This window comes from Macaca nemestrina, chromosome 4 (assembly GCF_043159975.1).
Source record: "Macaca nemestrina isolate mMacNem1 chromosome 4, mMacNem.hap1, whole genome shotgun sequence".
NCBI lineage: Eukaryota > Metazoa > Chordata > Mammalia > Primates > Cercopithecidae > Macaca > Macaca nemestrina.
In genome coordinates this window covers 25,544,068-25,570,322 of record NC_092128.1, presented here as the reverse complement: position 1 = coordinate 25,570,322, position 26,255 = coordinate 25,544,068, and the positions used below count along the sequence as shown (strand labels likewise).

Sequence of the window (26,255 nt, the reverse complement as noted above, 5' to 3'; positions counted from 1 at the left end):
TTACAACATCTCAGGCACTGATTGATTCTTTATTGATAAGCTAGGGTTAGTATTATATATCCCACTTTATAGGATGATTATGAGAATCAAATAAGATAATGGATATGAAGTGTTTTATAAAGTGTGATATACATATAAAGGGTATTACTAATCACAGTGTGTCTGTAATTTACATCTTTGTTTATTCTGACTGCCCCAGCTAATTCAGGCCTTTTGCTATCTCACACTTGTATTGTACCTATCTTCTGCTAAATCAGTTCCCTGTCTCTTGCTTTAATAGGATGTGTTGAGTAGTCCTGAAATAATGTTCTAAATATGTTACTTTCCTTTTCAAGACTTTTTGCTGTGCCACCTGTCTACTCTTCTAGCCCTTATCTTCTCTTTATACTCCTTCCTCCCATTTCATCCTCTGAACTGCTTGCTATCCCGAGCTCTTTATACTTGCCACCTACATGCCTGTGCACGTGCTGTTATTTCTACCTAAAATCCTTTCTCCTTTCTAACCTCATAATGTTTCTACTCAACAAAATCTGATTTGTCTCTCAAGACTCATCTCAGATATGACTTTGTCCCTTAATTTTTTTCCTCCTTTGCCAGGCCCAATGTTTCTTTTATAAAAATGGGATAGATAATGGTAGGAATGGGGATGGCAGCCAGGGGAGAGAAAGTATTAACGAATGAGACTTTCTGTTGTTCCCAACAAAGTGAGAGGTGATCCTAGGTTTTATTTTGCTGTTGGAGAATTTAAAATTGTGGTAGGTTTTTATCGCTCCTGTAGCATGTTACCAGTTTCTCCCGCCTCCACCCATGTCTATTCTTTGGTGCTTACATTTGTACTTTACTGATAAGGGGAGTTTATGTAGATCTATAAGCATTCTTATTTTATGTAATATAGATAATAAATTTTTAATACATTTTGTAACGTAAATTCCATAGGAAATAGCTGCTTAGAGGAATGAAGAGGTGAGCTATCTAGAAAGCAAAGAACCAGTTTTTACGTTGAAAAACCTCACAGTTTATCTGTTATGTAGACTCCTTTATATTAGCTTTTCTTAAGTCGTGCTTTATCTCAGGTGGATCTTTAGGAAAATAGTAACTTTACAGCCCAGGCCTATTCCTGAGACTATTAAAATCTTCATAGACTGTACTACTATAGATTGGTGAAATGTTTTATTTTATCTCTCAGTAATTTAAGACTATTCTCTAGAAATCATTCTTAATATTATATGAGTATCAAAAATCTTGTAAATGTCAACAGAACAGCCGTATATGTTTAAATTCTAAGTTCCTAAGTTCTTTATACGAAAAATAGAATTGTTGTTATACATTTTCTCAATTTAAAAATAAATTGAGGTCTGAAAGAGTTGTTTATTGCTCTGCTCGCCAACCTTCATCTAGCGCTGGGGCAGTGTCTGTACCTATCTGCCTGATCTGTGTTTCAAAATGCTACTAAATTGATGCCTTTTCTTTGACAAAATCACCATGAATCAGAATGCCAATCACAGGACCCCTTTGAGTTTTAGGTTTTGTGGCCATTGTCATGTCCTCCTCATTATTTGAAACCTGTCCTTTCCTAGGCCTGCTGCTTCACACGTCTTGTAGCCTCCTGCAGGTCACTTTTCATCCATGGAGCCCCACCTGACCTTTTAGAGTTTATCTTCCCTTTCCTATCCCAGTAGCTCCTTATATGTAACAATCGGCACATTGTATTATGATTTTGCATTTATATGTTTATCTCTCCAACTAGACTGTGAGATCCTTATGGGCAAGGGATCATGATTTATTAATTTTCTGTAATCCTATGCCTTGCACATTACATGTAGTAAATGTGGAATTAAAAGATGGATTGATGATTGTAAGATGCCTCATCTTGTAGTTTCCCTTAGGTATAGCAGTATGTCATGATTTCTATGGATAGAAAATATCGGGGAAAGCAGTGGATTAGAAATGATTGGAAAAATTGAATCTAGCCTGTAATTCCTCCTGAGGTGTGGATTAATTCCTGTAACAGGGAGTGGCCTGGGCAAGTTATTTATCTAAATAACAATGAACTATATTGAGTCCCCCTCAGCCTAAAGGACTGTGCTAGACTTGACTCTTCTTTGTATAGACCAAGGCATCTAAATAGATTGAAAAACTAGTAATATACCTTTTTTTTTTATTGGCTGGTCACTGAGCATGTAATGGTTAAGAAGATGGTAATATGTGAGCGTGTGTTAACTATTTTCACAGGTAAGACATTTTATGTTTCAACTTCAAAGATTACCTAGAACTTTATTCTTGTTAGCTATATTTTTTCTTTATAATAGTAAGTTTTTGAGTAATATGTATATGTTCCTGTTTTTATTTCTTTAATAAAATTGAAAGTCATTTAAGTTATTCCTCTAAGAACCTAGGTTTCTATTCAGAAGCTCTAGAGACTATTTGAAAGACACACAGACAGAAAGATCACAGACTTTATAATCAAATTGCATGGGTTGAAATGTTGGCTTTGCTACTCCAGCTGTATGATTTTAGAAATATTTACATTAGCATCTTTTTGCTATTTTGGCATCTACGAAATAATGGCAGTAGTGGTACTCACCTCATTCTGGGGTAATTCTGAGAGTTAAATAAGATAATGCCCATAGGATTGTTAGCTATTATAACATATGCTTGATAGACAAGTATTTTTAAAATAAAAATTCCAGTTCGGCACACTCCTACGTAGCATGCCAAATACAATTTTGAATTTTCAACACTTTGAATTTCTGTACCTTGTATATGTAAGGCCGTTCTGCTTTTGTGAGAGGGTTGGCCAGATATATTAGGTTGTTTCTGATAGAAATAGGATGTTTGCATCACTTAGAAAATTATAACCACTTGACGTGATTTTTCATAAACTTCGTTTTACCTGTATTTGTTGCCTGTAGTTAAGTTGTTGCAGTGCAACTTGGTACCTACAGTCTTTAACTTGTCACCAGCTATGTTCTTCATGGATTGTTGTAACTTTAATGAAATCTAGTCTTGCTGAATCACTAAACCTGTTCTCTCCTAGAAGGCTGTTTATTGGGACCTGACAGATCACCTCTCCAGAGCCTTCAGACGTCCTGGCTCTTTAATTCTTCTCCATAACGAGTTTTGGGCTGCATGATAAAATATTCATGTTTAAATAGGTTCTAAACTAATTATCTGTAGCCAGCAGTTGCCGCTGCAGTCATTTGCTGTTAGCTTGGCTCAAGTTAATGGCTTGTATTTCAGTACAAATAGTCCCTTCTGGCTGTTTCCTGTCGCTGATTCTTATCCTAAATGGAATTTCCATACATATCTAGAGTTAATTCTTCTTCTTTTGAAAGGAGATTTTTTGCCCTACCTTTTTTCATCTCATTTTATTAAGATTAGCTTATTTTAGTGTTCAGTTCCTTATTGTTTCTTATCCGTCTTCAAATCCTACGTCCCTGCCAAATTCGTAATTCCCACACTGTCCAAAAAGAAACAGTAAAGCACCGACTTTCATAAAATATACCATGTCAGATTTTTGAAGAAACAAAAATGGTGTTCCACGGTGAGGATGGGATCTAGTTTCAGTGTGTATGATAAGCATTTCTGCTTAGTTGCTAGAGACCTACACAGGAAGTGTTATGATAGGAATTAACCACTTTGGGAAGAATTATGGGGCTGGACATGAGGGAGATAAGGCACTAATGGAATATTTTTCTGTGGGTGTTGTTGGAAATGATGGATGACTTGCTGAAGGAGTGGGAGGGTTCAGTATCAGGATTAAGGACTTGATCTTCAGGGAATGTGTACTTTGATGTAGGTGTGAAAAGAGCTGGAGCCCTGCTAGCAAGGAGACCTTCCTGATACCCAAGGACGGGTCAGTGCCAGGGGCGTTCTTGAATCCTTTCCGCATCGCGTCCTTTTGTTACAGTGAGTGAATGAGTGAGTGGATATGAAAGGATAAGTCAAAGAAAGAAAATGTTATTAGACAGATAGAGGATGGACCTCCTTTAGAAATTCTAAGTGCCTCTCACCTCAGAGTCATTGTGTTCACTGAGCTCTTCAGAAAAGAGCAGTTAACCTAAAGTACTTAACTGGAATGTTGGACCAAGGAGACAGGTACCCTTTTCTTTAACTAGCTGTTAGAGCTTTTGTTCCACCTGACTTATCCAGAATGTTGTAGTCATTAAACTCTTAAATACCACCTGGTTTCTCCTCCCTCCCCCAAAGCCCCTTCCTTTCCCACCTTTCCCTTCAAATAAACCAAACACAAAAGTCTTGCATTTTTTTTTCATTCACTATTCTCTATATTTCACTTTTATTTTGTAATTATTTGGCATATAATTGACACCTAATATTTGTTAAGTTGCATATTGATTCTCTGTCAGTTAAATGGTATATGCCATATGCATTCTGTTAATGGCCTGGGGATTTCACGGGCCCAAGGTTAGTGCTTTGATTTTGAAATCAAAACGTTCAATTTCTCATGAACTTAAAATTGTTTTATTTTGAATAAATAGAGTCAATAGATTCATAGTGTTAGGTCTTGTCAGGATGCTGGAATCACAGATGTGTGGTGAATAAAACATATGTGATTTTTATGGCATTCGGAATAGTAAAAGTCTTTCTGATCCTAAATGCGCAAATCCAACATTTTATTTTCTGTTGTACTTAAAACAGCACAAATGGTGGGTTGTGGTGACTCATGCCTGTAATCCCAGCACTTTGGGAGGCCTAGGCAGATGGATCACTTGAGGTAAGGAGTTCTAGACCAGCCTGGCCAACATGGTGAAACCCTATCTCCACTAAAAATACAAAAATTGGCCAGGCATGGTGGCAGGCACCTGAAATCGCAGCTACTTGAGAGGCTGAGGCAGGAGAATCATTTGAACGCGGGAGGCAGAGGTTGCAGTGAGCCAAGATCGCCACTGCACTCCAGCCTGGGTAACAGAGCAAGACTCCTTCTCAAAAACAAACACAAACAAACAGCAAATACAGGAAATTAGTATGATAAGTGTTTTCCCCTCATGCATGGTTTCTGACCTGTGTCGTATGTTTGTTAATTCATCTGCTTTTTTATTCCTTGATCAAAGAAACATACCTATTAAAACTCCCATGGTGAAATACTTCCTGAAAGGAAATGCTAGCTGGCGTTTTGGTTCCTTTTCTTTTCTTTCTTTCTTTCTTTCTTTTTTTTTTTTTTTTTTAAATAAAAGCACTTTTTGCCCTGTAATCTGTTATAAATGTAAATCCTGTGAGATATATAAGAAGGAAATCTAATAAAGTATCAGAATTATGGCTTCTTGGAATTCGGCTATAACTTGGAATTTATAGAGTTACATATGTTGCTTTATATTCATTCTGTATGTATAACACCACAATAATAGATTTCTTTAATTCAATGCATAAATAATAGTTTAAGTTCATGAAGTACCTGAGGCACTGGGGAGAGGGGTGTGTTAAACATTAACTAATTTAATGAGAAACGTGTTTAATCTACTCCCTCTTTTAATGTAGAACAATAATTTTGGTTACAAACAAATGTACGTATTCTTCAAATGTCTTTTTTTTTTTTTAATTTTAAGAATATAGATTGTATTTTTCTTTTGTTAGTTTTTTCCCATAGGCTGTGACTTTGCTCACTGAAAGGATGTGAGATAGATATAAACTGTGTTCCATGGAACCCTGATCATCTAAGATACCACCGTTAACATTTCAAATCACTTAATACACTTCCATTTGCTCAGAAGAGAAATGCTACTGATGACTGCCTTCAAGAGAAGCCCGAGGGGCAGAAGGAGGAAACCCTGTGCCCACCTATCCTCCAGGGTCATCAATCATATGATCAACCATAGTAGCCTTTCTATTTTACGAATAAAAGGCATAGGAGGAGAAATTCTTGATAATATACAGGGTCTACGTAAAATGCCTCTCAGGTTTATGATTTTAAGCAGTTAAACCAAATACTGCAAACTGTGAACTTCCACTTTGGTGTACATTTGGTGTTTGTTTGTCTTTCCAAATGACCTGTTCTTATCCCTTTACTGTATTTCCATACTTCTTATTGATTTGTATATATTTGCATATATTTTGGGTATCCTTTTCCAAGTGTGGCAAATTGTTTTCTCCTAGTTTGTTGCTTATATTTTAAACTTTTATAGCATCTATTATTATGCAAATGTATAATGTTTGTGTCATGAATTCTTTTTTCTTTATAGCTTCTTGGTTTTTAAATTTTCTTTAGTTAAGCTTTCTCTACACTAATATTGAAAACACACACTTTTTTTTTTTTTCTAGACTTGATTGTTTAATTTTTCTGTGTTACATCCAGGCCTTTAATCCATATAGAATTTATTTCTTTGTAAGATATTGATTTAATTTTTCCTGATGTTAAAAAAAAAAAGGGTCTCAGAATCTTTTGTTGGTCAGTTCTGCCCATTCCCAGTGATTTGAAATACACTGTGTTTCCCATTTCCAAATGTGTAATTAGAATTTCTTGATTTCGGGTGTAAAGGACTCAGCTTAATGAGCATAAACAAAGTTGGGTAATTTTTAAGGAGAGCAGGCTTTTCCTTGTGACCACAGAGCGGGTGGCTGTGCCTTGGCAACAGCTATGTATAGGAACTCAAATCCCGTCAGGTTTCATTCTCTTTCTTTTTTCCTTTGTCTTCATTTCTCATTTCTTCTCTTTTTCATATATTGGCTTCATTCTTCTTTCTCACTGTACACTTTTTCTGAGTGCTTCCTGAGTGTTTCATCTACTCAGAAACTACTTTTTTGGTTACCAGTTGAAAAATCTCAGATTTGGGTCAGCGGCCCTTCACTGTGTTCTGGAAATGAAGTCATTAAAAACATAGCCAGCCCTGACCATAACCATGGGGATGAAAGGCTAATTCTTCCTTAGAAAAATTAGGCAGCTTAGGTACATAGGTCTCGTTCTGGACTCTCTAGAAGTTATATCTGTTTATCCATGCCTATTTCAGTTCAGTGCTGTGTCAATTACTGTAGTTTTGTTTGGCTTATAAAACTGTAGGACAAGTACTTTCTCATTTTTTTTAACTTTTCAGAATATTATTGGCTGGTATTTATTCTTCCCAATGAAATTTAGAATCAGTATGTCAAGTTCCAGTACATATCCCATGTTTTTTGATGGGAATATATTGAATTTATAGCTTTCTGAGTGGAAATTTGCCTTCTTATTTTGAGATTTTTTTGTTTTTGTTTTTAGACAGAGTCTCTGTCTGTTGCCCAGGCTGGAGTGCAGTGGCGCAACCTCGGCTCACTGCAACCTCCACCCCCTGGGTTCAAGTGATTCTCATGCTTCAGCCACTTGAGTAGCTGGGGTTACAGGTGTGTGCCACCATGCCTAGCTAATTTTTATAGTTTTAGTAGAGATGGGGTTTCATCATATTGTCTCTACTGGTCTGGAACTCCTCGCCTCAAGAGATTCTCCCGCCTTGCCTCCCAGAGTGATGGGATTACAGGAGTGAGCCACTGTGCTGGGCCAAGGTTTTTTTTCCAGAATCATGGTATGCTTTTCCATTTAAAAAAAATCTTTCTTTTACGGTAAAGTGGGTGGGTGTGGCTATATTACTGTCAAATGAATGCCCATTACTAATCTCTGCTTAATCAAATAAGACTTCATTGAATAATGATAATTTAGAAAGCAAAGATGAGTAAAAGAAGAAAAAGTTTTCTTATAATCTTGCCATTTAGGGATAACTGTATATACATTTAGGCATATCATGGTGCTGTATCTTCCACAGAGGTTAAATGTTTAGGATACAATAAATTGGCATTTGTATCAGGAATGCTTTCCCATTTAAGTAAAAAGAAACCTGCTAAGAGTATGATTTTATTATTCATAATCAAAGAGGTTTGAAGATACTGGTTTAGTGACTCAGTAAAGTCAAAGACGATTCTGTACAGTTCTTTTGGCCTTTCTCTGGTAGCCACAAGATGACTGCTACCAGCACAGTTATTATGTTTGAGGCAAGAGCGTGACAGAATGTTTGATGTTAGTTTGTTCCCTTGTTGTCAGTAAAACGAAAGCTGTCTTAGGGTACCTCTGTTTCTGCCTGGTCACATGAACTCTTCTCCATGCAGGTAAGGTTGAGAAGCAAGCACATGGCTTTTTAATCTCTATTGTGGGAAGTGGGATTGGAATGGCCTTTGGGTAGCCAGTCAACACCATCTGCCTTTGCAAATAAGGCCAAAATTACTCTTGATCTTAAATTGTACAAGCCAATTTTTTAGACAGTGGATAAATAAGTTCTTCCACATCTTCTTAAATCAGTGTTTCTCTAAGCTTCTTAATTTATTCATTTATTTCCCTCAGTGATTTCTAGGAAGCCATTACCACTGTTTGCCTGGCACTTATACAGTGCAGAAAAAGGTCCTCAAAACCCAAAAAATCATTTATAGTGTGTTTTCCATCATTTTAAAATGCCATTTCTTGATTGCCTAAGACTGAATTGCCTTGGGCATTCCTCACTAAGCTGGAATGCTGATTCCACAGCAGGTTCTTGAATAACATCGCTTTGCTGTAACGTTGATAAGAAAAAGGAATTGATTCTTGGAGGGCCCCACTGTCTGTGTGAAGTTAGCACATTCTCCCCATGTCTGTGGGTTTTCTCCGGATACTCCAGTTTCCTCCCACATGCCAAAGCTGTGCATGTTCTTTGAATTGTCATGTCTAAATTATCCCAGTCTGAATGTGGGTGCGCGTGCCCCGAGATGGAATGGTGTCCTGTTCAGGGCTAGTGCCCGCTTTGCACCCTGAACTGCTGAGATAGGCTCCTGCTACCCGCCGCCTGAACTGGATTAAGCGGGTAAATATCTTACTTGTTGTCATTTATCTCAAATGTATGCATAGCTCACATTTAGTTCAGTATTTAATATTAGTGTTTTTGTCTTCATTTAGAGGTTTGGTGATGTTTTCGCAACCAGAAATATGCCATAACAACTCAACTCTTGTTTACGTCAGTTAGCCAGTGGGGAAATTGGTTTTGTGGTACATCATTTTGTTTAACGTTGAAGTTTCTAAGAACTTACAGATGATGTTAAGTGAAGAACTTGTTGCATTTCTGCTTATATATTCGCTTTTACCATGAAGAAATAGTTGAACTTCTGTGAAGGGTGCATTTGCTTTTAGTCCACTGTGTGCTGCTCTAGACTGTCCAAGCCCAAGGGTTGGTTTCTGCTCCTATGATATGAAGGCAGTATGAGCATTCTTACAGGTCCCTAGCCTGACCTCTGGATTAGGTTCTCGTGGTGTTGCTCTGGTTCCTGGTTTCTGCAATGCTCGGTTTTCCGGCTTGCCTGACCTTGCCGCCTTGTGCTTCTGGTTAATGTGGTTCTCTCAATCCCATTCACCTGACACTTCCAGACTTGTCATTTTTATTAGGTCTCATTGCTTCAGCAGTTATGCCATTCTCCTGACAAATACAGTTCTTTCTTACCTAGGAAAAATATTAGCTTTATTTTAACTAGAGCTGTTTTCACAAGTGTGTGAAGAGCTGGAAAATTGCAATTAGTTTCAGATAAGCACAGCTGAAATATTCTTGTTTTGTTCTAAGGCAACAAATTGAAAGAAAGATTGAGGGCATTGAGTCATTGTAGTTTCTAACGATACAACGAATACGTTATTGGGTTCGTGTATCACACTGGGACCTTGTTACTTATAAAATCTAAAGTAAAAGGATCTTAATGTGTCTTTAGTAATCCTCATGCCTCTTAATAAGAGCTTTTAATTTTTAGTCCCTGAGTCATCACATTTTGGTATTGCTAGCCCTCCTGTGGCCAAACTGAATACTTTCCTAATTAATTTTAATAATAGAAAGACTCATTAGGAATGCACTGGTCTGCTGGGATGACTGGTGATGCATGAAGTCTTGAAAGGAGGATGAAATCATTTTGGGCATTTCAGTGACATTTTTTATTTAAAATGGGTATTTCAGGCCAAGGAGCACTATTTGTGGTCAGCATTTGGGAGGCTGAGTGTTCTGTTGTAAACTGTTTTATATTTCATTTGTTTGATTTGTACTAGTGGGTTGTCACACTCTGGCATTAGTGGTCATTTTTTAATGGCCATTTTAATGGCATATGAAATTGAAAGAGACTGAAGTGTTGGAAAGAAGGAAAGTTAGGTTTTTTTAATTATTAAAGTATCCCCCCAAAAAATGGAATTTTAAAGAATGTCTCAAGAAATGTATGTGTTAAAAAAGTCAGTCAAAATTGGGCAAATGAGCTTTTGCTCAAGAACATCTGTAAAGCATTGAGTTTAATTGCCCTGCAGCTGCTGTTGGCTGTGAGGTTTCTAGTTTTGCTCGTTTCTCCTCCATCTTACATGTCACTTTATTTCCTCTTCCCTACTGTTGCCTGGGTCACATGCATTTGCTTGTGTCAAAAAAGTAAGATGACTTAGTTATTTTTAAGATCCTAAAGACAAGGATGCTTATCTGTTAAAGCCTTTTCCTCTAAGCACCTGTTAAGAGTTGAATTTAATCTACACCAGCTGTAGCCTAGTTATGTGTAACTTGAGTAGGAGGTGTCTGATACATTGTCTTTTCTGTTTTCATTGAAGTGGATTTGGTAAAACTAGGCAGCATAAGTTAGTAGGGAAAATTGAGATATGTCTTAGATTAAATGAAGACCTTTCAAAATAGGGCTTTAAAATGTAACAATTCAAATATACTTGCTTATACTTTTACGTGAATTACAAATTGTGTAAAGATAGAAATTTGTTTCTACAGAATTGCCAGGAATTATATTACACATTGAGACCACTGACTTTTGACACTGGTCACTTTGTCCATTTGAATTTTCCTGCTGAGTTACTCTTTTGGGCATAATTCTGCAGAATGGAAGTCTTTAAAGATAAATGAAGGTGCTGAGAATGTTTTATTCTTGTTGACATATGAATATGATTCAAATTGAGTTTTATGGAAAGATCACTTACTTCATAGAAATTCTTTTATTTTACCTACTCAGTAGTAGGTTGTATTAGTCCATTCTCGCACTGTTATAAAGTAATACCTGAGACTGTGTGATTTATAAAGAAAAAGAGATTTAATTGGCTCACGGTTCTGCAGGCTGTATGGGAAGCATAGCAGCTTCTGTTTCTGGAAGTCCTCAGGAAACCTACAATCATGGCAGAAGGCGAAAGGGAAGCAGGCCTATCTTACATGGCCATGGTAGGAACAAGAGAGAGAAGGGGAAGGTGCCACACACTTTTAAACAACCACATCTCATGAGAACTCACTCACTGTCATGAGAACAGCAGCACAGGAGAAATCTACCCCTAGTCACCTCCTACCAGGCTCCACCTCTAATATTGGGGAGTAAAATTCTACCTGAGATTTGGACGGGGACACAGATCCAAACCATATCACAGGTCAAATTCAAGCTCCTTTTTTTTTTTTTTTTGTTCTCCTTCTCCACTTATTTTAAATTGGAAATTAAAAGATAGAATATCAGATGTTTTAGTCTTTATGAAATACCTTTACCAAACCAACTACACCATACCTTAAACCCAACTAACCTCTTTTAGTGATCAATTTTGAAGGTAAGGCCCAGTCAAATGCTGAATTTTGATGACCAGTACAAGGCAGACAAGATTTTTCACTGTTCACTTAATATTTTTTAAGATTTGTAATGTATGAGCTTTTGATATGTAATGTGAGAGACAAAAAGGAGACATCTTAATTCTACTCTTAATGAGTGGAAATATTTTCTAACCTTAGAGTTTGCTGCAAATTGTCCTGGAACTGAACCTTGAGGCCTGTGAACTAAGGTTGCTAAGGCCAGGGCCAGTAGTCTGAATCACAGTGTTCCAGGGATTCCAGGAACTCAAACCTAACCCAGCCAAGTATAGACGACCTCGGGGTCTAACATGGTGAGAGTGGAATTGTGATAGAAATCGAATTTGATGAATAGTGGTGTTGGGATGTTTGGTTTTAGTTAGAATTAGAATCCCAATTAGTGGCCTTCGTAAATACTTCTTCCATTTTCAGAACCATGGCAAAATGGATTGAGGTTCAGGGGAACTGTAACCTAATTAGGAGCCAAGGGAGAAACTAATTCCCAAGGATTGGAAATGCCTGGCAGGCTTGGTAGGGAAGACCATAGACTTAGTTTGCTCTCCGAAGCATGCTAAATCCTGAGCTTAACCTCCTCTACTCTTAGTTTTCTCATCGGTGAAATGACAGTAGTCAATAATTATAGTCACCTCATGGGGTTGTTGATGATGATTAAAAAGAAAATCCATAAATAACACGTAAAATACTGCCTTGACATAGTGAGTGTTCAGTAAATATGTTGGCAATTACAGATACTACCTACTCAAAGGAATGGGTTTTTACCTTAGGCCCCAGAGTTGTTTGGAGATCGCCTTGAGTACTCATTAAAATACAGATTACTGGAAATGGCCTTCCGAGTTTTCTTGATTCAGTAGCCTTAGGGTAGAGTTGCCAGATAAAATACAAGATGCCTAATTAAGTTTGAATTTCAGATATATGGTAACCAGTCTTAAATATGTCCCATGAAATATTTGGAACATACTTATACTAAAATAATTCACTGTTTATCTGAAATTTTAATTTAACTGTGCTAAATTCATTGTTTATCTCAAATTTGAATCTTCTGGGTTTTTGTTTTTGTTTTCGGTTTTGTTTTGACTAAATCTGGAAAACTGAGTCTGGGGTGGGGCAGTTTGAATTGGCATGTCGAATGTGTTCCTTCCCAGGTGATCCTACTGGTGGTTCAGGACAACGCTTTGAGAACTTCTCGATACCCGCAGCTGGATGGATCTGAGGAGTGTGTTGACGATCATTTACAAATAACTGCAGCAGAAGGCATCACATTCCCTGGGAGTTCAAAATGTATGCAAGATATAAGGCAATAATGTTAGTGTCAAAATAGTTGCACTTTAGTGGGGGTTATATATTTGTGGTTAAGTCTTTAAAATAAGGAACATGAGTTTGAGATCATTTGTAAAGGTATGTAACTAAGTGCATTGGCCTAAGTGAAAATAAAGGTTCCATCTTTTTGGGCTCATTTTAATTGAGCTATACTTTCATGAACTTCAAATTTATAGCTTTTTAATGCCAGGAATTATTTTTGGAGTTGGGAATGATAGAGCCCAGGAAGAAACCTTAAACTCATCTGTACTTTATCTATAATCCCTTTAAGTCAGAAGCCAGTAATTAGAGTCATACAGGAGGCAGTGTAGAGAGATTATTTCATGGGCTTTAGAGCTATTTCTCATTTGTGTAGTGGAAATAATCATAGTACCTATCTCATAGGATTGTTGTGAGCATGATGTGCAAGGGTACACATAGAACATGGTGTAGCTTGCTGGACACAGTGGCTTACACTTGTAATTCCAGCACTTTCGAAGGCTGAGGTGGGCGTTTCATGAGGTCAGGAGTTGAGACCAGCCTGACCAACATGTTAAAACCCTGTCTCTACTAAAAATACCAAAAATTACCTGGACGTGGTGGCGGGCGCTTGTAATCCCAGCTACTTGGGAGGCTGAGGCAGGAGAATCGCTTGAACCCAGGAGGCAGAGCTTGCAGTGAACCGAGATTGCGCCACTGCACTCCAGCCTGGGCAACAGAGCTAGACTCCCTCTCAAAAAAGAAAAAAAGAACATAGTTTAGCATACAGTGAGCACTTAAGTGCAGACTAGAGTAGGATTAGAATTAATAAAACTCAAATCCTCAATTTAGTAGGTAAGTTTTTAAGACATTGTTAACAAATCCTCTGAGTCTGGTTGGTTTTTTTTTTGACTAAGAAACATCACGGATTCATGCGTAGACAGGAAGGTACATATTAGAACTTGGTTAGTTGGTCTACTATCCACTACAATAGAAGAGACTATTCTTGCTTTGTTGTTTGTTTTTTCCTTAATGTCTAAAACAGTACCTTTTGTATAATAGATAATAAATATTTGTGGAAAAAAAACAAAAAATGACTAACACTGGTAAATGCTTTCAATAAACTGTGTTTAAAGGATACTATGGTTAGGTGTAGATGAAGTTGTTGTATCAGAAGATTATGTTCCTGTGGATATAACATTAGACTAAAGGTTCACAATACCTCAAACAATGAACCTGGACACATATACACAATCATACAGAATGTCAAGAAAAATGGAAATGTTTTAAATGTCTGATATAAGAACAGTCACTTGGTTTTTCTTCTCTTTTTTAACCTTTCATATACTATGCTGGCTTAAGAAAACCACCTTTATTATTCTTAAAAGTAAATTTAGGCCGGGCACGGTGGCTCATGCCTGTAATCCCAGCACTTTGGGAGGCCGAGGCGGGCGGATCATGAGGTCAGGAGATCGAGACCATCCTGGCTAACACAGTGAAACCCCATCTCTACTAAAGAATACAAAAAAAAAAAAAAAATTAGCCGGGCGTAGTGGTGAGCGCCTATAGTCCCAGCTACTCGGGAGGCTGAGGCAGGAGAATGGCGTGAACCCAGGAGGCGGAGGTTGCAGTGAGCCAAGATTGTGCCATTGCACTCCAGCCTGGGTGACAGACCAACACTCCATCTCAAAAAAAACAACAACAGCAACAACAACAACAAAAGTAAATTTAAATAGGCAATACATTCCCATGCTTCAGAATTTAAAAGTATAAAAGTGTATATGTTAAACATCTCCTTAAAACTCCTGTCCAATAGATACCCTGTTATCTTTCCCATGGGTTAAGTTATATCATTAGTTCCTTATATGTCATTCTAGAATTTTTTTGGCATATATAAGCGAATATATATATATATATTTTTATATATGTACTTTTCTTCCTGTTTTACACAGATGGTAACAGTATGAACACTGTTCTGAACATCAACTTTTTTTCATTTTGTATATCATGGAGTTTTATTTCTTCATTCTTTGTTATGGCAAGAGTATTACATTGTATTGTTACACCATAATTTATATAACCAGTCCTCTGTTAATATGCATTCATGTTGTTTCTAATCCTTTACTATCACAAGTAATGCTACAGTATAACCATCTTTGCATGCATGTGCTAATATGTCTGTAAGATAAATTCCTGGAAGTGGCATTTGCGGGTCAAACCCTTATATTCCAGGGTTTGTGCATTTGTAGTTTTGATGGATGCTGCCCGTCTTAGTTCATTTTCTGCTGCTATAACAGAATATCATAGACTAGATAATTTATAAAGAACAAAAGTATATTTGGCTCATGCTTCTAGAGACTGGAAAGTCCCAGAGCATGGCACTGGCATCTGGTGAGGGGCATTCCATAACAGAAGGGCAAAAGGCAGAAATGAACACAAGAGACAGAAATATGGACCTGAATTTATACTTTTATTCTGAGCTCACTCCTGTGATAACTAATTTATTCCCATGATAAGAATACTAGTTCATTCATGAGGACTCTGCCTCTTCAAGGTTCTACGTGTCAACCCAGTTACAATGGCAATTAAATTTCAACATGAGTTATGGTGCAGATGTTCAAGCCGTAGCATTGCCATCCTGCCCACCATAGTGGTTGTACTATTTTACACTTTTACCAAGTAACGTTCTTCATTCTTTACATTATTATCAATATATTGTGTTAACACACTCTTGACTCATTCCCATTCTGATATGTAAGAATGTTTTGTTTTAGTTTGAATTTATATTTCTCTTGTGAGATTGTACATGTTTTCATATATTTAAGAACTTTTTACATTTCCTTTTCTGTGACCTGTATCCTCATATTATTTTGAATAATTTTCGGTTGCCTCTTTTTTCCCCCTTACTGATTCATAGGATTTTTTTTTTTTTTTAAATCTGGGAATGTAGCAATTTGAGATATGAGATTCCAGTTTTTTCCCATTTATACCTTGGCTTTCCTTAGCATAATTTTTGCCATGCAGAAATGTTTAATCTTTATTTTATTTAATATAACAAACTTTTCTTCGACATATTCTACATTTGTGACACAGTTATAAAAGACTTCCACCAGCTGAGGTTATAAATAAGGAATTTTGTCATACTTTTAAAGTAACTTTTGTAGTTTGTTTTTCATTTAAATTTTCAATTCGTTTGGCAGTTATCTAGGTATAGGTTATGAGGAAATCATTCGACTTCTGCCTTGACTTTGTCTTATTTATGACTTCACGATTTCCACCAGTTTTCATTGAGTATCATTTATGTATCAGGAAATTTGGTGGGTGTCCCTCATAGAGCATATTAAAACTTAGTTGGATGACTAGGATTTCCAAAACAAATAATGAATGAAAAATCATATGAAGTGTTATGGTAGAGATGTTTGGGAATGCATAGACAGGAGTGATTCATGCTTTCTTTGTATAGGAAAGAACAGGACTCAGAATAAGGAAATATTTATACCATACTCATCTTTGAAGTCAGAAATATCTTAAAACAGTTTAGTTTTATGAAACTGAAGGATTTATTTAGAAGAACAGATACAGTCTGAATTATAAGAATGTTGATGTACAGTATGAATAGACCAACTGATAGGATTCATGTTTATAAGACTGGCAGCTTTCTACTGATATTTTTTAGCAAGGTAAAAATAAATAAGTAAGCAAATAAATAGGACTAAGAAAACCAATTTGAGAGAGTTTTCAAGATGTTGGAGAGGGTAGTAATATAAGAACACTAACTTCCCAACTATGTGATTTTGGAACTCCCTTTGAGAAAAAAAAAGAATAATTAATAAAGATTTTTTAAAAGGCCAGATTAATAATAAACAACAAAAGCCTCAGATGACTTGAAAGGTGAGTGTATAAACTGCGAGGTAATAATATTAAATGTATAATACTTTGTACAGCCAATAAAAGCAAGTAAGAATTTTCAGTCACTCTATAGGACTTTAATGCAAGCGACAACAAATATGTTAGACATACCCAAAGGACTTGACTAATAAGAGAAGAGCTTCAGTTTTGAAAGTAAGATAAAATGTATAAGTTGACATAATCTTAAGGAAAGTGAATATAGTTCTCATGTTAGGCACAAGCAGGCAGTTGTTTTCAACTAGAAAGATATGAAAGTCTTTTAAAAACTGAGTATAGATATATAACTTTATTATTAAACATGCATTAACTCAGTGTTATTAAGAGAGTAAAGAATTAGGAAGACAATATTGAGGAAGGATGTGTGGATTATATTTCAAATGTATATACGTGTGTGTGTGTGTGTAAGACATAATGATGGAGTGTTGGATTTTGTTTCCAGAGAGCCAAAAGAAATACAGAATATTTAATTATTCTTCAAATTTTCACACAGTATTTTGCCTTTCATTCATGAAGATGAATATTATTCTTTTCCTTCATAATCAAATGCCCAAGTTTCCAGGCTGCTTCCAGTGAATGTGTGGCTTCTGCTAGAGATTCTGTATTTTACAGATTCTATATTTTACCTAATATTTTACATCTCTGTCACCTTTGGAATATGTTTATGAGGTCTGTGCTTATCACGAGTGTACACACTTGTCTTTCTGTTCACCACTAAATTTTATAAGATAATGGTGGAACACAATAAAATATCACATAGTTACCTAGCCGTTTCTATACCAAGATGTCAGTCCTGCTGAAATTGAATTGTGGGCTGGCCGGAAAGGCTGCAGTGGATTAATAGCAAATATTTGACAGTTCAAATTTGGTATATAAAAGTTAGCAGTGTCAATATATAATTTATAATAGATGGCACTGTGAATGTTGATGACCTCATGCATGTAGAGCCTCTGTACACTTTTAATGTTGTCGGGAGAGTTTTTAGACTGAAGATTGGGAACTGGAGGTCCTACACTCTCACCAGTTAGTGATCATCCAGTTTAGTCACATTATTTTATAGTAGGAGAGTGAAACCTGAAGAAGTAATTTTTCTGTGTGTACGAAGCAAATTTGGTAGTAGAGATTAACAGGTTTTCTGTCTTGTTTCATTGCTTTTCTTTCAGCACATGTTGGTCTTTCACCATCGTGGTTTTCAACTCTCAGTGTACCACGTGTGATTCGTGGTAAAAGTGCAGCTTCCTGATCTCCAACCTCAGAGATTTTGATTTAGCTGGTCTGGGATGTGGGCCCAAGAATCTCAGATGCAGATGGCTCTTGTGGCAGGCACACTTTGAGAAGGCTAGACCATGTCATGCGTGAAACTGAAATACATAGAAGTTATATATCCAAGGTCACACATGTAGGAAATGGGGAAACCAGGACTCCTATCCACTCCTCAGTATTTTTTTTTGATGTATGTTTTTTCACATTCTAGAAATTGAAGTGACTCACTCTACCTAGAGGTTTGGAACAAGATTTAAAAGCATCTAAAATCAACATGATGCCAGTTCTTAGGGTGATGTATGCTTATTAATAAGAAGTAAAATTACCCAGCATGGGCCAGCTTTAATTAGGCATTTTAAAGAAGTAAGACTGTGCTACCTAATATTTGAAAATTGATTTAATTTGGAACTGATTATCAATGGTAATTTAAGTTTTGGTATCCCATCTTCACTCCTGCTGAGCAACCTGGGTGGCCTTATTTTCCATGACAGTGAAATTTAAAATTATTTCAAACTCTGCCTTTAAGTAACTTAGAATCTTGCAGAAGATACAACTTATACACAGATTTAAAGAATGGTATTTTAAAAAGTGATTATTAAATGATCACTTGTGTAGCTCTCGATCATGTAATGGTTTAGAGGAGGAGAGACAAGTTTCAGTCAGAACTGTGTTGGGATAAGCCCCTTTGATGGGGCTTAATCTGAAAGGGAGCCCTTGTCTGATCAAAAGTCACCAGACAGAAGGGAGCCAGTGAGTGTGGAAATTACTAATAAAAATGAAGAAAGGTGTCTTCGCCTTTTTGTGCCAATTTAGCAAAATACCACAGATTGAGTAATTTGTAAAAAAGAGAGATTTAGGCCAGGCCCAGTGGCTCATGCCTATAATCCCAGCATTTTGGGAGGCTGAGACAGGTAGATCACATGAAGTCAGGAGTTTGAGACCATCCTAGCCAACGTGGTGAATCTCTACTAAATATACAAAAACTTAGCCAGGCATGGTGGCACACGCCTGTAGTCTAAGGTCCTTGGGAGGCTGAGGCCAGGCATGAGAGTTACTTGAACCCAGGAGTCAGTGGTTGCAGTGAGCCAAGATTGTGCCACCGCACACCAGCCTAGGTGACAGAGTGAGACTTTGCCTCAAAGCAAAAAAAAAAATAAAATAAAATTAGTTTTCTCACAGTTCCAGAGGCTGGAAAGTCTGAGACCAAGGTGCTGGCAAGTTTGGCTGTTTGGCTGTCTGGTGAGAGCTGCATCCTCCAGTGAGGAGGACACTCAGGGTCCTGATGTGGTGGAAAGCAGAAGAGTAAGAGAGCTGAAAGCTACAAGAATTCTATTTTTCTAAGTAACATAATCTCATTCATAAGGGAGGACCGTCATGGCCTGATCACCTCTGAAAGGCACCAGCTCTTAATTACCATCACATTGGCAGCACTGGAATTTTAAAAGGGATACGTTGAAACTATAGCAGAAGGTTAATGAAAAATTAGTATTTGCTGGGAAGGTATGCACGGGAATTTTCTTTGTTAGTGAGTTACTGGGTGAAAATATACAATGATGTATACAAAATATGCAATGACTGTAATGAAAGAGTGGTAGTGTTTGTGAATAAGGAATTTAAGTGTCAATAGGTATCAAAGAAAGGAAGCAGTTATTTGGATGGTCATACTTGTGCTTAGAGGTTCTTTACTACACCACCCCAGTCTGTTTTCTTTTGTTTCTGCATTGTTACAGCTTATTTAAATAACTCAGATTCTTGTCTGAAATGCTTTGTAAATTCCTCCAAATTTGCACCAAGGCAAAGAGTACATCTGAATTGTAGCAGTGAATAATTGAACAGGCTAAAACATGAACTGGAAAAGATGACTGGAACTGAAAAATCAATAAGCTTAGGGGAAAAAAAACTTGTAAAAGCTTATTCAATATAAAAAAAAGAATAAATCAAGAATAATAAATATCCAAGTTGCTTCTATAATCGTTTTACTTTGAACAATATAAATTTTTTTAAAAAAATTGATAGTCTTCTTGTGTGTACATGAAAGATTTCTAGCATTTGAAAGGTTACAGCAGAATAAAGGAAGTACAAGCAAAAAAATACATAAAAAGAATTCCTTCCAGCATAACAAAAATCACTTTAGTGAAATGATAAACTTTAATGTAGATATATTATTGAATTGAAGAGCTGTTGGCATTCCAGGGAAGCTTTTGGGGTCCCTAAATGTCATTCCACTGAAACAGCATGAATGTGATTGCTGATTAATAATCCAAGAATAATGATCTCTGAATATGGTCTATAGTGATTTAAAAAGGCTTATGACCAGCTTCTCATTTGAAACTACTAGACAATTTTCAATTTAATAATCTTAGTTTCCCACTATGAAAATGAGGATTGCTTGGGGGTAAGAGTCTATTATTTTTGAATTTTTGAGTTAGACATCTTCCATTCACCAGAAAGCACTATCCAGATTCTAAGATAATATTTCAGGATATGACCATATGGCAAAGCACTTACTATATGTAGGTAATATGAAATTATACCAGTTCTAAAACAAACAAATGAAAGGATGTGGTCATATATAGCAGTGGTAATACATGAACACTTAGATCTTGAGTATAGTTAATATGTTGACTGTGGAGTTATCCAGTTAATAACAAAAAATACTTATCTGTAATATATAGGATACTTACAACTTTATATATATTGTTAGAGATGGAAGGAACCCCATTTTTACACAATGACAAAACTTAGTTCTGGAGAGGTGAATTGACTTGTTACTGACAGAGATAAATAAGCACCAGATCTTTTGGGCACCAGTGTAGATAAACCATGATGCTACTTAGAAGAATAGAGGAAGAACCAGTTTCAGCGCCATATAGTATACTTAGGATAGCCCTTCACTCACCTCATTGCCCTCTCTGGTAAGTCATCATCTCTGGTCCTCTACTTAGGCCCATCTAGTTGAGGCGCTTCTGTAAGGGGGAATCAGGTACCTGGAAAGCTATGATAATACACCCTAAAGTATACAGTCCTGCAGAACTCCCTCAACTCCCCTCCCTGCTTTTCTTCTTTTGAGACAAGGTTTCTCTCTATTGTCCAGGCTCTGTTGGGCAGTGGCATGGTCATAGCTCACTACAGCCTTCCACCCCTGGCCCCAAGTGATCCTCCTACCTTGGCCTCACAAAGTGCTGGGATTAGAGGCATGAGCCATTGCACCTTGCCAAACCAGGTCTTTAACTGCCAGCCTACGGTTTGATTCATTGCTGTCAGCAGTGTAGGTTCCTGTGTTAAGTACAAATTAACGATGTTGGGGACTTCATGCATTTCTACTGTGTAGAGAGATTCTTCAGCTTTGTGAAATCTTAAAATACCTTTGGTTACATGTTATTTTTTCCAGTTATTATTTAGGATATTTGAAACATTTTGTATTCTCACAGTGCTTCTTAGTACCATGAGTTATTAAGTAAGACTGCTAATAAGTTGCTGTGCCTATTAATAGTTTGTGATTATAAATTATTTGTAAGTGATATCTGATGTAAGTATAAAGAGTGTAATATATATAAGAAGTAGCTCTGGCTCTTGAAAAGAGAGTGTGTGTGTATGTTTGTGCACATGTATTTGTGTACATGCATGTGTTTGTATACATGCATAATCATATAGTCATGTATAATTATATATGATTTATACAAATATGAACTCTGTATACATATATGTTTACACATACACTAAAATGCACACACTTACTTGCTTTCTTAGATATTTAGGGAATGAATTAGATTGAATCTAGATTTATAAGCTTCTTCACTAAGGGGTTTGCTTCTTGAGGGTAGACATTTTCTCTTGTTTTTTTACTTCATAGACACTGAATGAAATATTTGTTGCTTGCCCTGATTTTGGGATTGGGTAAATTGTTACATTTCTCTAAAGAATAATTAAGATCAGGGTGCTTTGTGTGTGTATAAGCCAGTCACTTTGTCTAGAGGATTGGTGAGCTGCAACCACTGATAGCTGCCTTGACCCTGAAGTATCTGCTCTTTACGTGAATGAAGAATGAAGCTCGTGATCAGTGTGACCACTGCTTCTCAGAAATGCAAATTTTCCCACTCTTGTGAATATTGTACCTACACCTCATGCTGGCTGCTCTCCTCTTCTTCTTTTCGTTTTTTTCTCATTATAACTTTGTCTCTGTCCATTGTACCCAGATATATCCGAAAAGTTGTCACCTGCAGAGATGCTATTTGGTGAAGATGTGAAACCTCTTAAGAGTTAAGAATGATCCTTTATCTTCAGCGTTGATGATAAACCTGTTAGAAACAAATTTTTGGATGGGATATTGTAATACAAATGAAACTGTTGGTGAAACAGATGACCTGATTGTTTCATGTGCGTTTATATTATCTATATTGGTAATTTGCTCCACAGGATCAGATAATTATGAGTATACACATGTGTTGAAAAGAGATGCATTCAGTTCACAGCTATGGAAGTTTTAAAGTGATTTTTCCCCCCAAAGAAGTCAGAATGTATTCATTTTTTCTTGTCATTTCCTTCTTAGCTTAGAGTTACCCATTATGGCTTCCTAATTTCATTGCTACCACATTGTCCGAGTCTTCATCACCTCAGGCCTGAGTTACTGTACACTTAATGCTTGTCTCTCCTGTTTCTGGTTCATTCTATATACTGTATACTTCAGCAGACATTTATTTACCATGGTGGTGATAGTGGTGATAAGATTTGAGTTCTAGACTAGAGGGCATAATTCATCAAAAAGTGCACAAGAGAGGTATTGGTTTGTAATTTTTAAAGCACTAACTTCAAAATTGCCCCCCACCCAATTAAAAAATAATTGTGGACCTATAACATATACAGTACCACTTTAGATGGTGAAAACGTTTAATATATTTACTGAATTGAAGTAGTTTGTTGATTTAAAAATTCTTCTATGACGGTAGGATATGGTAATGGGACGATTCTAGAGAGGAGCAAATCCGGTATGTAGCATGTTCGTTGTCCAAAGAGGACTATTTCTGGGAATGAGTAGAGCATTTTTGAAATTAACATTGTAATAAGCACAATGCAGCAAAGAAGGTTTAAATCATAGTGGTGCCTCTCTCCTCCCTGGCTTCCCTGATGCCCAGTGGTGTACAATTCAAAAATATCTGATGAGCAGTTATAACATTTCTCTGATTTTCCCCTTTCTTTTCTTCATCTCCAGGTTCATCTTAAATGAACCTCTCCTTGGTCCCATAAGGCCAGTCTGTTTTTGCATTCCTCAGTTCTGATTTCTTTTGGCAGGAGGACTAGATGTGGTTGACAGATTATATCTGAAAAGGGCTTTGGTAATTGCTCGTTCTCTTCAGCGACTGTGTTGCTGACAGATGGGCATAGTGAATATTGAAAGTGTTCTGGACCTCCTCTTACTCCTTCAGCTCATGAGCACTGCCAGCATTTTTCTTATTATCCATTAGCAAATTTTAAAAGAATTGCTTGGATCTTTACATCTTTTTGGACCTATAACTAAATCACATGTATGGCTAGGTTCTTTCCCACCTCTTCTACCCCCCCGTTATATATTTTTTGGAATAGAGAAAATTCTCAAGATGTTAGTGCAGGCTGGCATGAATGGGTGCCAACAGTCCTTACAGACTTGTTAAAAGATTTATTTTTTGCCTGAGAGTTACACATATGGCCTAGAATGATAATATTAGGATCTGTGTTGGTTGGGATAATTGGCAGATCACACCTTAAGAAAAGTGATTGGTTGGCTTGTTTCTTTCATTTTAATCTGTTGTCTCCGTCACAGTCAAATTAGCATTATGTAGTATGTTACTACACTTAAAAAATTATTTAACCCATTTATAGAGGGCATCTGTCAGTTGCATTTGAATTATTTAAAATATTTTCTTACATGGCCAATTTAGTAATGGCAAGCAAAACCAAAATGAGCAAAGGAGAGGATCCCAATAATCCCAGATCTGTAAAGTGGATTTCTCAAGGGGGTAGAGATAACCACCTAGCTATTGCTAAATGTGATCTCACTCAGTTGAAAAAGAAACAATCAGAAGTGAGCAATAGGAGCCATGAAACCAGTGAAGACTTGTTGCCAACGTGGAGATAGAAGATATTGGTCTACAGGGTACTGTTGGAGAGGTAACTGTGAGGCCTTTACACCCAGACAGCCCTTCTGTCCACCGCAAGTCTTTACTGAACTCCTCGAGATTTAGGGCCAATTAATTCATCTGTTTTAAGATGAATTCATCTGGGTAATCTGTTTTAAGATTAAATTAACTTGTTTGTTCTTGCTTTCCAGATCTCTTATTCACTGCATGTGTGTATGTGGGTATGTGAGTGAGAGTGAGAAAGATAATATGCCCCGGGTTGGATATCTATTTTCATTGATTATTAAGTAGAAGAAGATGCTCACATACTTATAGGTACAGAGGCTTCAACATAGCAGTCTTTCACAGTGTGAGTTATGATAGACGTAATCTAAGAGTAAATTATACAAGTGATAGGGCCGGGACAGACCTTTATTAAATTTTGGGTACTATTGTAGATTAGAAAAGTAAAATGTGTCACCTCTACTTATCTTTAAACATTCACTCTATTTAATGTATTCATCAGACCTCAAGAAGCTTGCAAGTATATTCTGAGGTTACAAATTTGTATTTTCTTTGTAAGTAATATTTAGTAATATTTTCCTTTATGGAAAAACATTTAAAATCTAAAAATGCCACTGTGTGCCAATGTCCTGTATCACCTCGTTCTCAGTTTTCATTCTCTTCTAATAACTGTTTCTAAGAAAACTATTTTTTACAAATTATTCCAATGATTACTTTAAAATTAGAAGATCTCTTAAATAGCATTAGTGTGATTTACAGCAGAGATAACTAAGTTCCCCAAAAGTTAAGTTACATGTTTAAGATTACACAACAAGTTAAGTCAGAGTATGGAGAGGAACCTAGATCCTCTCATCCTTGTTCAGTCCTTTTGACTCTAATGTTGCCTTCTATCACATTCTCAGTCTGGCTGGGTTGGCTGCAAAATGTCAAGGGTATGCTGTTTGCAGTCTAATTTAGCAATTATGATCAATGTTGTCATCCATGTTTTAATAATAGAATTATAGAATTAAAATTTGTTTTCCATAGGCCATCTTTGTAAAAAATGCTCAATACATATTTATTAACTGAGTGAATGAAACTGGTAGTTTTGTTTATGCACTTTTTCTGACTTTCAAAAAAAAAAAAGTTAAAATCAGAAAAGAAACCAAAATGGATCCATCTGACTTATTTGGAAGGACATTATTGCATAATGAAATACCAACACAGTCACATTATATAAGTCAGTGTTCATTATCACAGACAAATCAGCATGGTAAAGGTGATAGATTTTCAGAATAGCATAGGGATTCTTTTAATAACCCCCCAATAAATAGAAGCAAATAGTTTTCCAACTGAACATACCTTTGAATTATTACTCATATTATTGTCTTAATTTGTTGAAATTGTAGTATTTTTGTAATGTGATTGCCACATTGCTTTTCAGGAAGAGGAGATTTATGATTCTGTATCCCCTTTTGGTCCTGTTTGTCCCTTTTAAATCAGTTTCACCTCTCATCTTAGACTTATTGGGATTTTTATGAATGTACCTGACTGTCCTTAGTACATAAAAAGAAGACTCTTTTCACTTTACTTAATCCTACAAAATTTTGAGTGTAGTTCCCAGATGGCTAATTATTTATTTGGTGACTAAAATTCCAGCGTCTTGTTCTCCAGTCACATATGTGATTTTTGGATCTTAAGATATATTTTTATATCTCGTATGAGTGATCGTAGAATTTCCAGCCATTGTATTTCTTATCACTATGGCTAACTTGAATATAATAACATGATTTAAAAATATATATAACCCTGACATGGTGATGTACTTTTGAAAGCTCCTTGTATTAGCTAGTGATTTGTACAGCTGTATCAAAAAGAGTTGCCTCACTTCAGAGGATTATCAATTAATTTGCATAAGTATATTTATGCTTGAGAGTTGAAGTAATGCACTATTAGTTTTATAAAACAGTTGGCATACCTGTCAAAGTTCTTAATGTTCTTTGCAGTGTTAGGGCTAGAATTTCCCAGGGCATTGAAAGAAAAAACAAAGAAACAAATCTTTGATAGTGTTGCATTCTGCTTGTTCTCTTGGGCTTGTATTGAAGAACGAGTGTTGAGGTGGTGTTGAAATTAG

At 36.4% G+C, this 26,255-nt stretch overlaps 1 protein-coding gene across 3 annotated transcripts in view; it reads left to right on the top strand.

The window, feature by feature from the left end:
• Positions 1–26,255, top strand: part of LOC105471359 (exocyst complex component 4) — an 822,236-nt gene that overhangs the window by 303,146 nt on the left and 492,835 nt on the right. Inside the window, exon 10 of one of the 3 annotated variants that reach the window (XM_011723813.3) lies at positions 12,725–12,860. The exons of the other annotated variants lie outside the window; for them this stretch is intronic. Within the exon in view, the coding sequence (XP_011722115.2) occupies positions 12,725–12,792 (68 nt within the window). The 3' untranslated portion in view covers positions 12,793–12,860. Of the gene's footprint in view, positions 1–12,724; positions 12,861–26,255 lie in introns of those variants that run through there. 3 annotated transcript variants of the gene reach the window in all.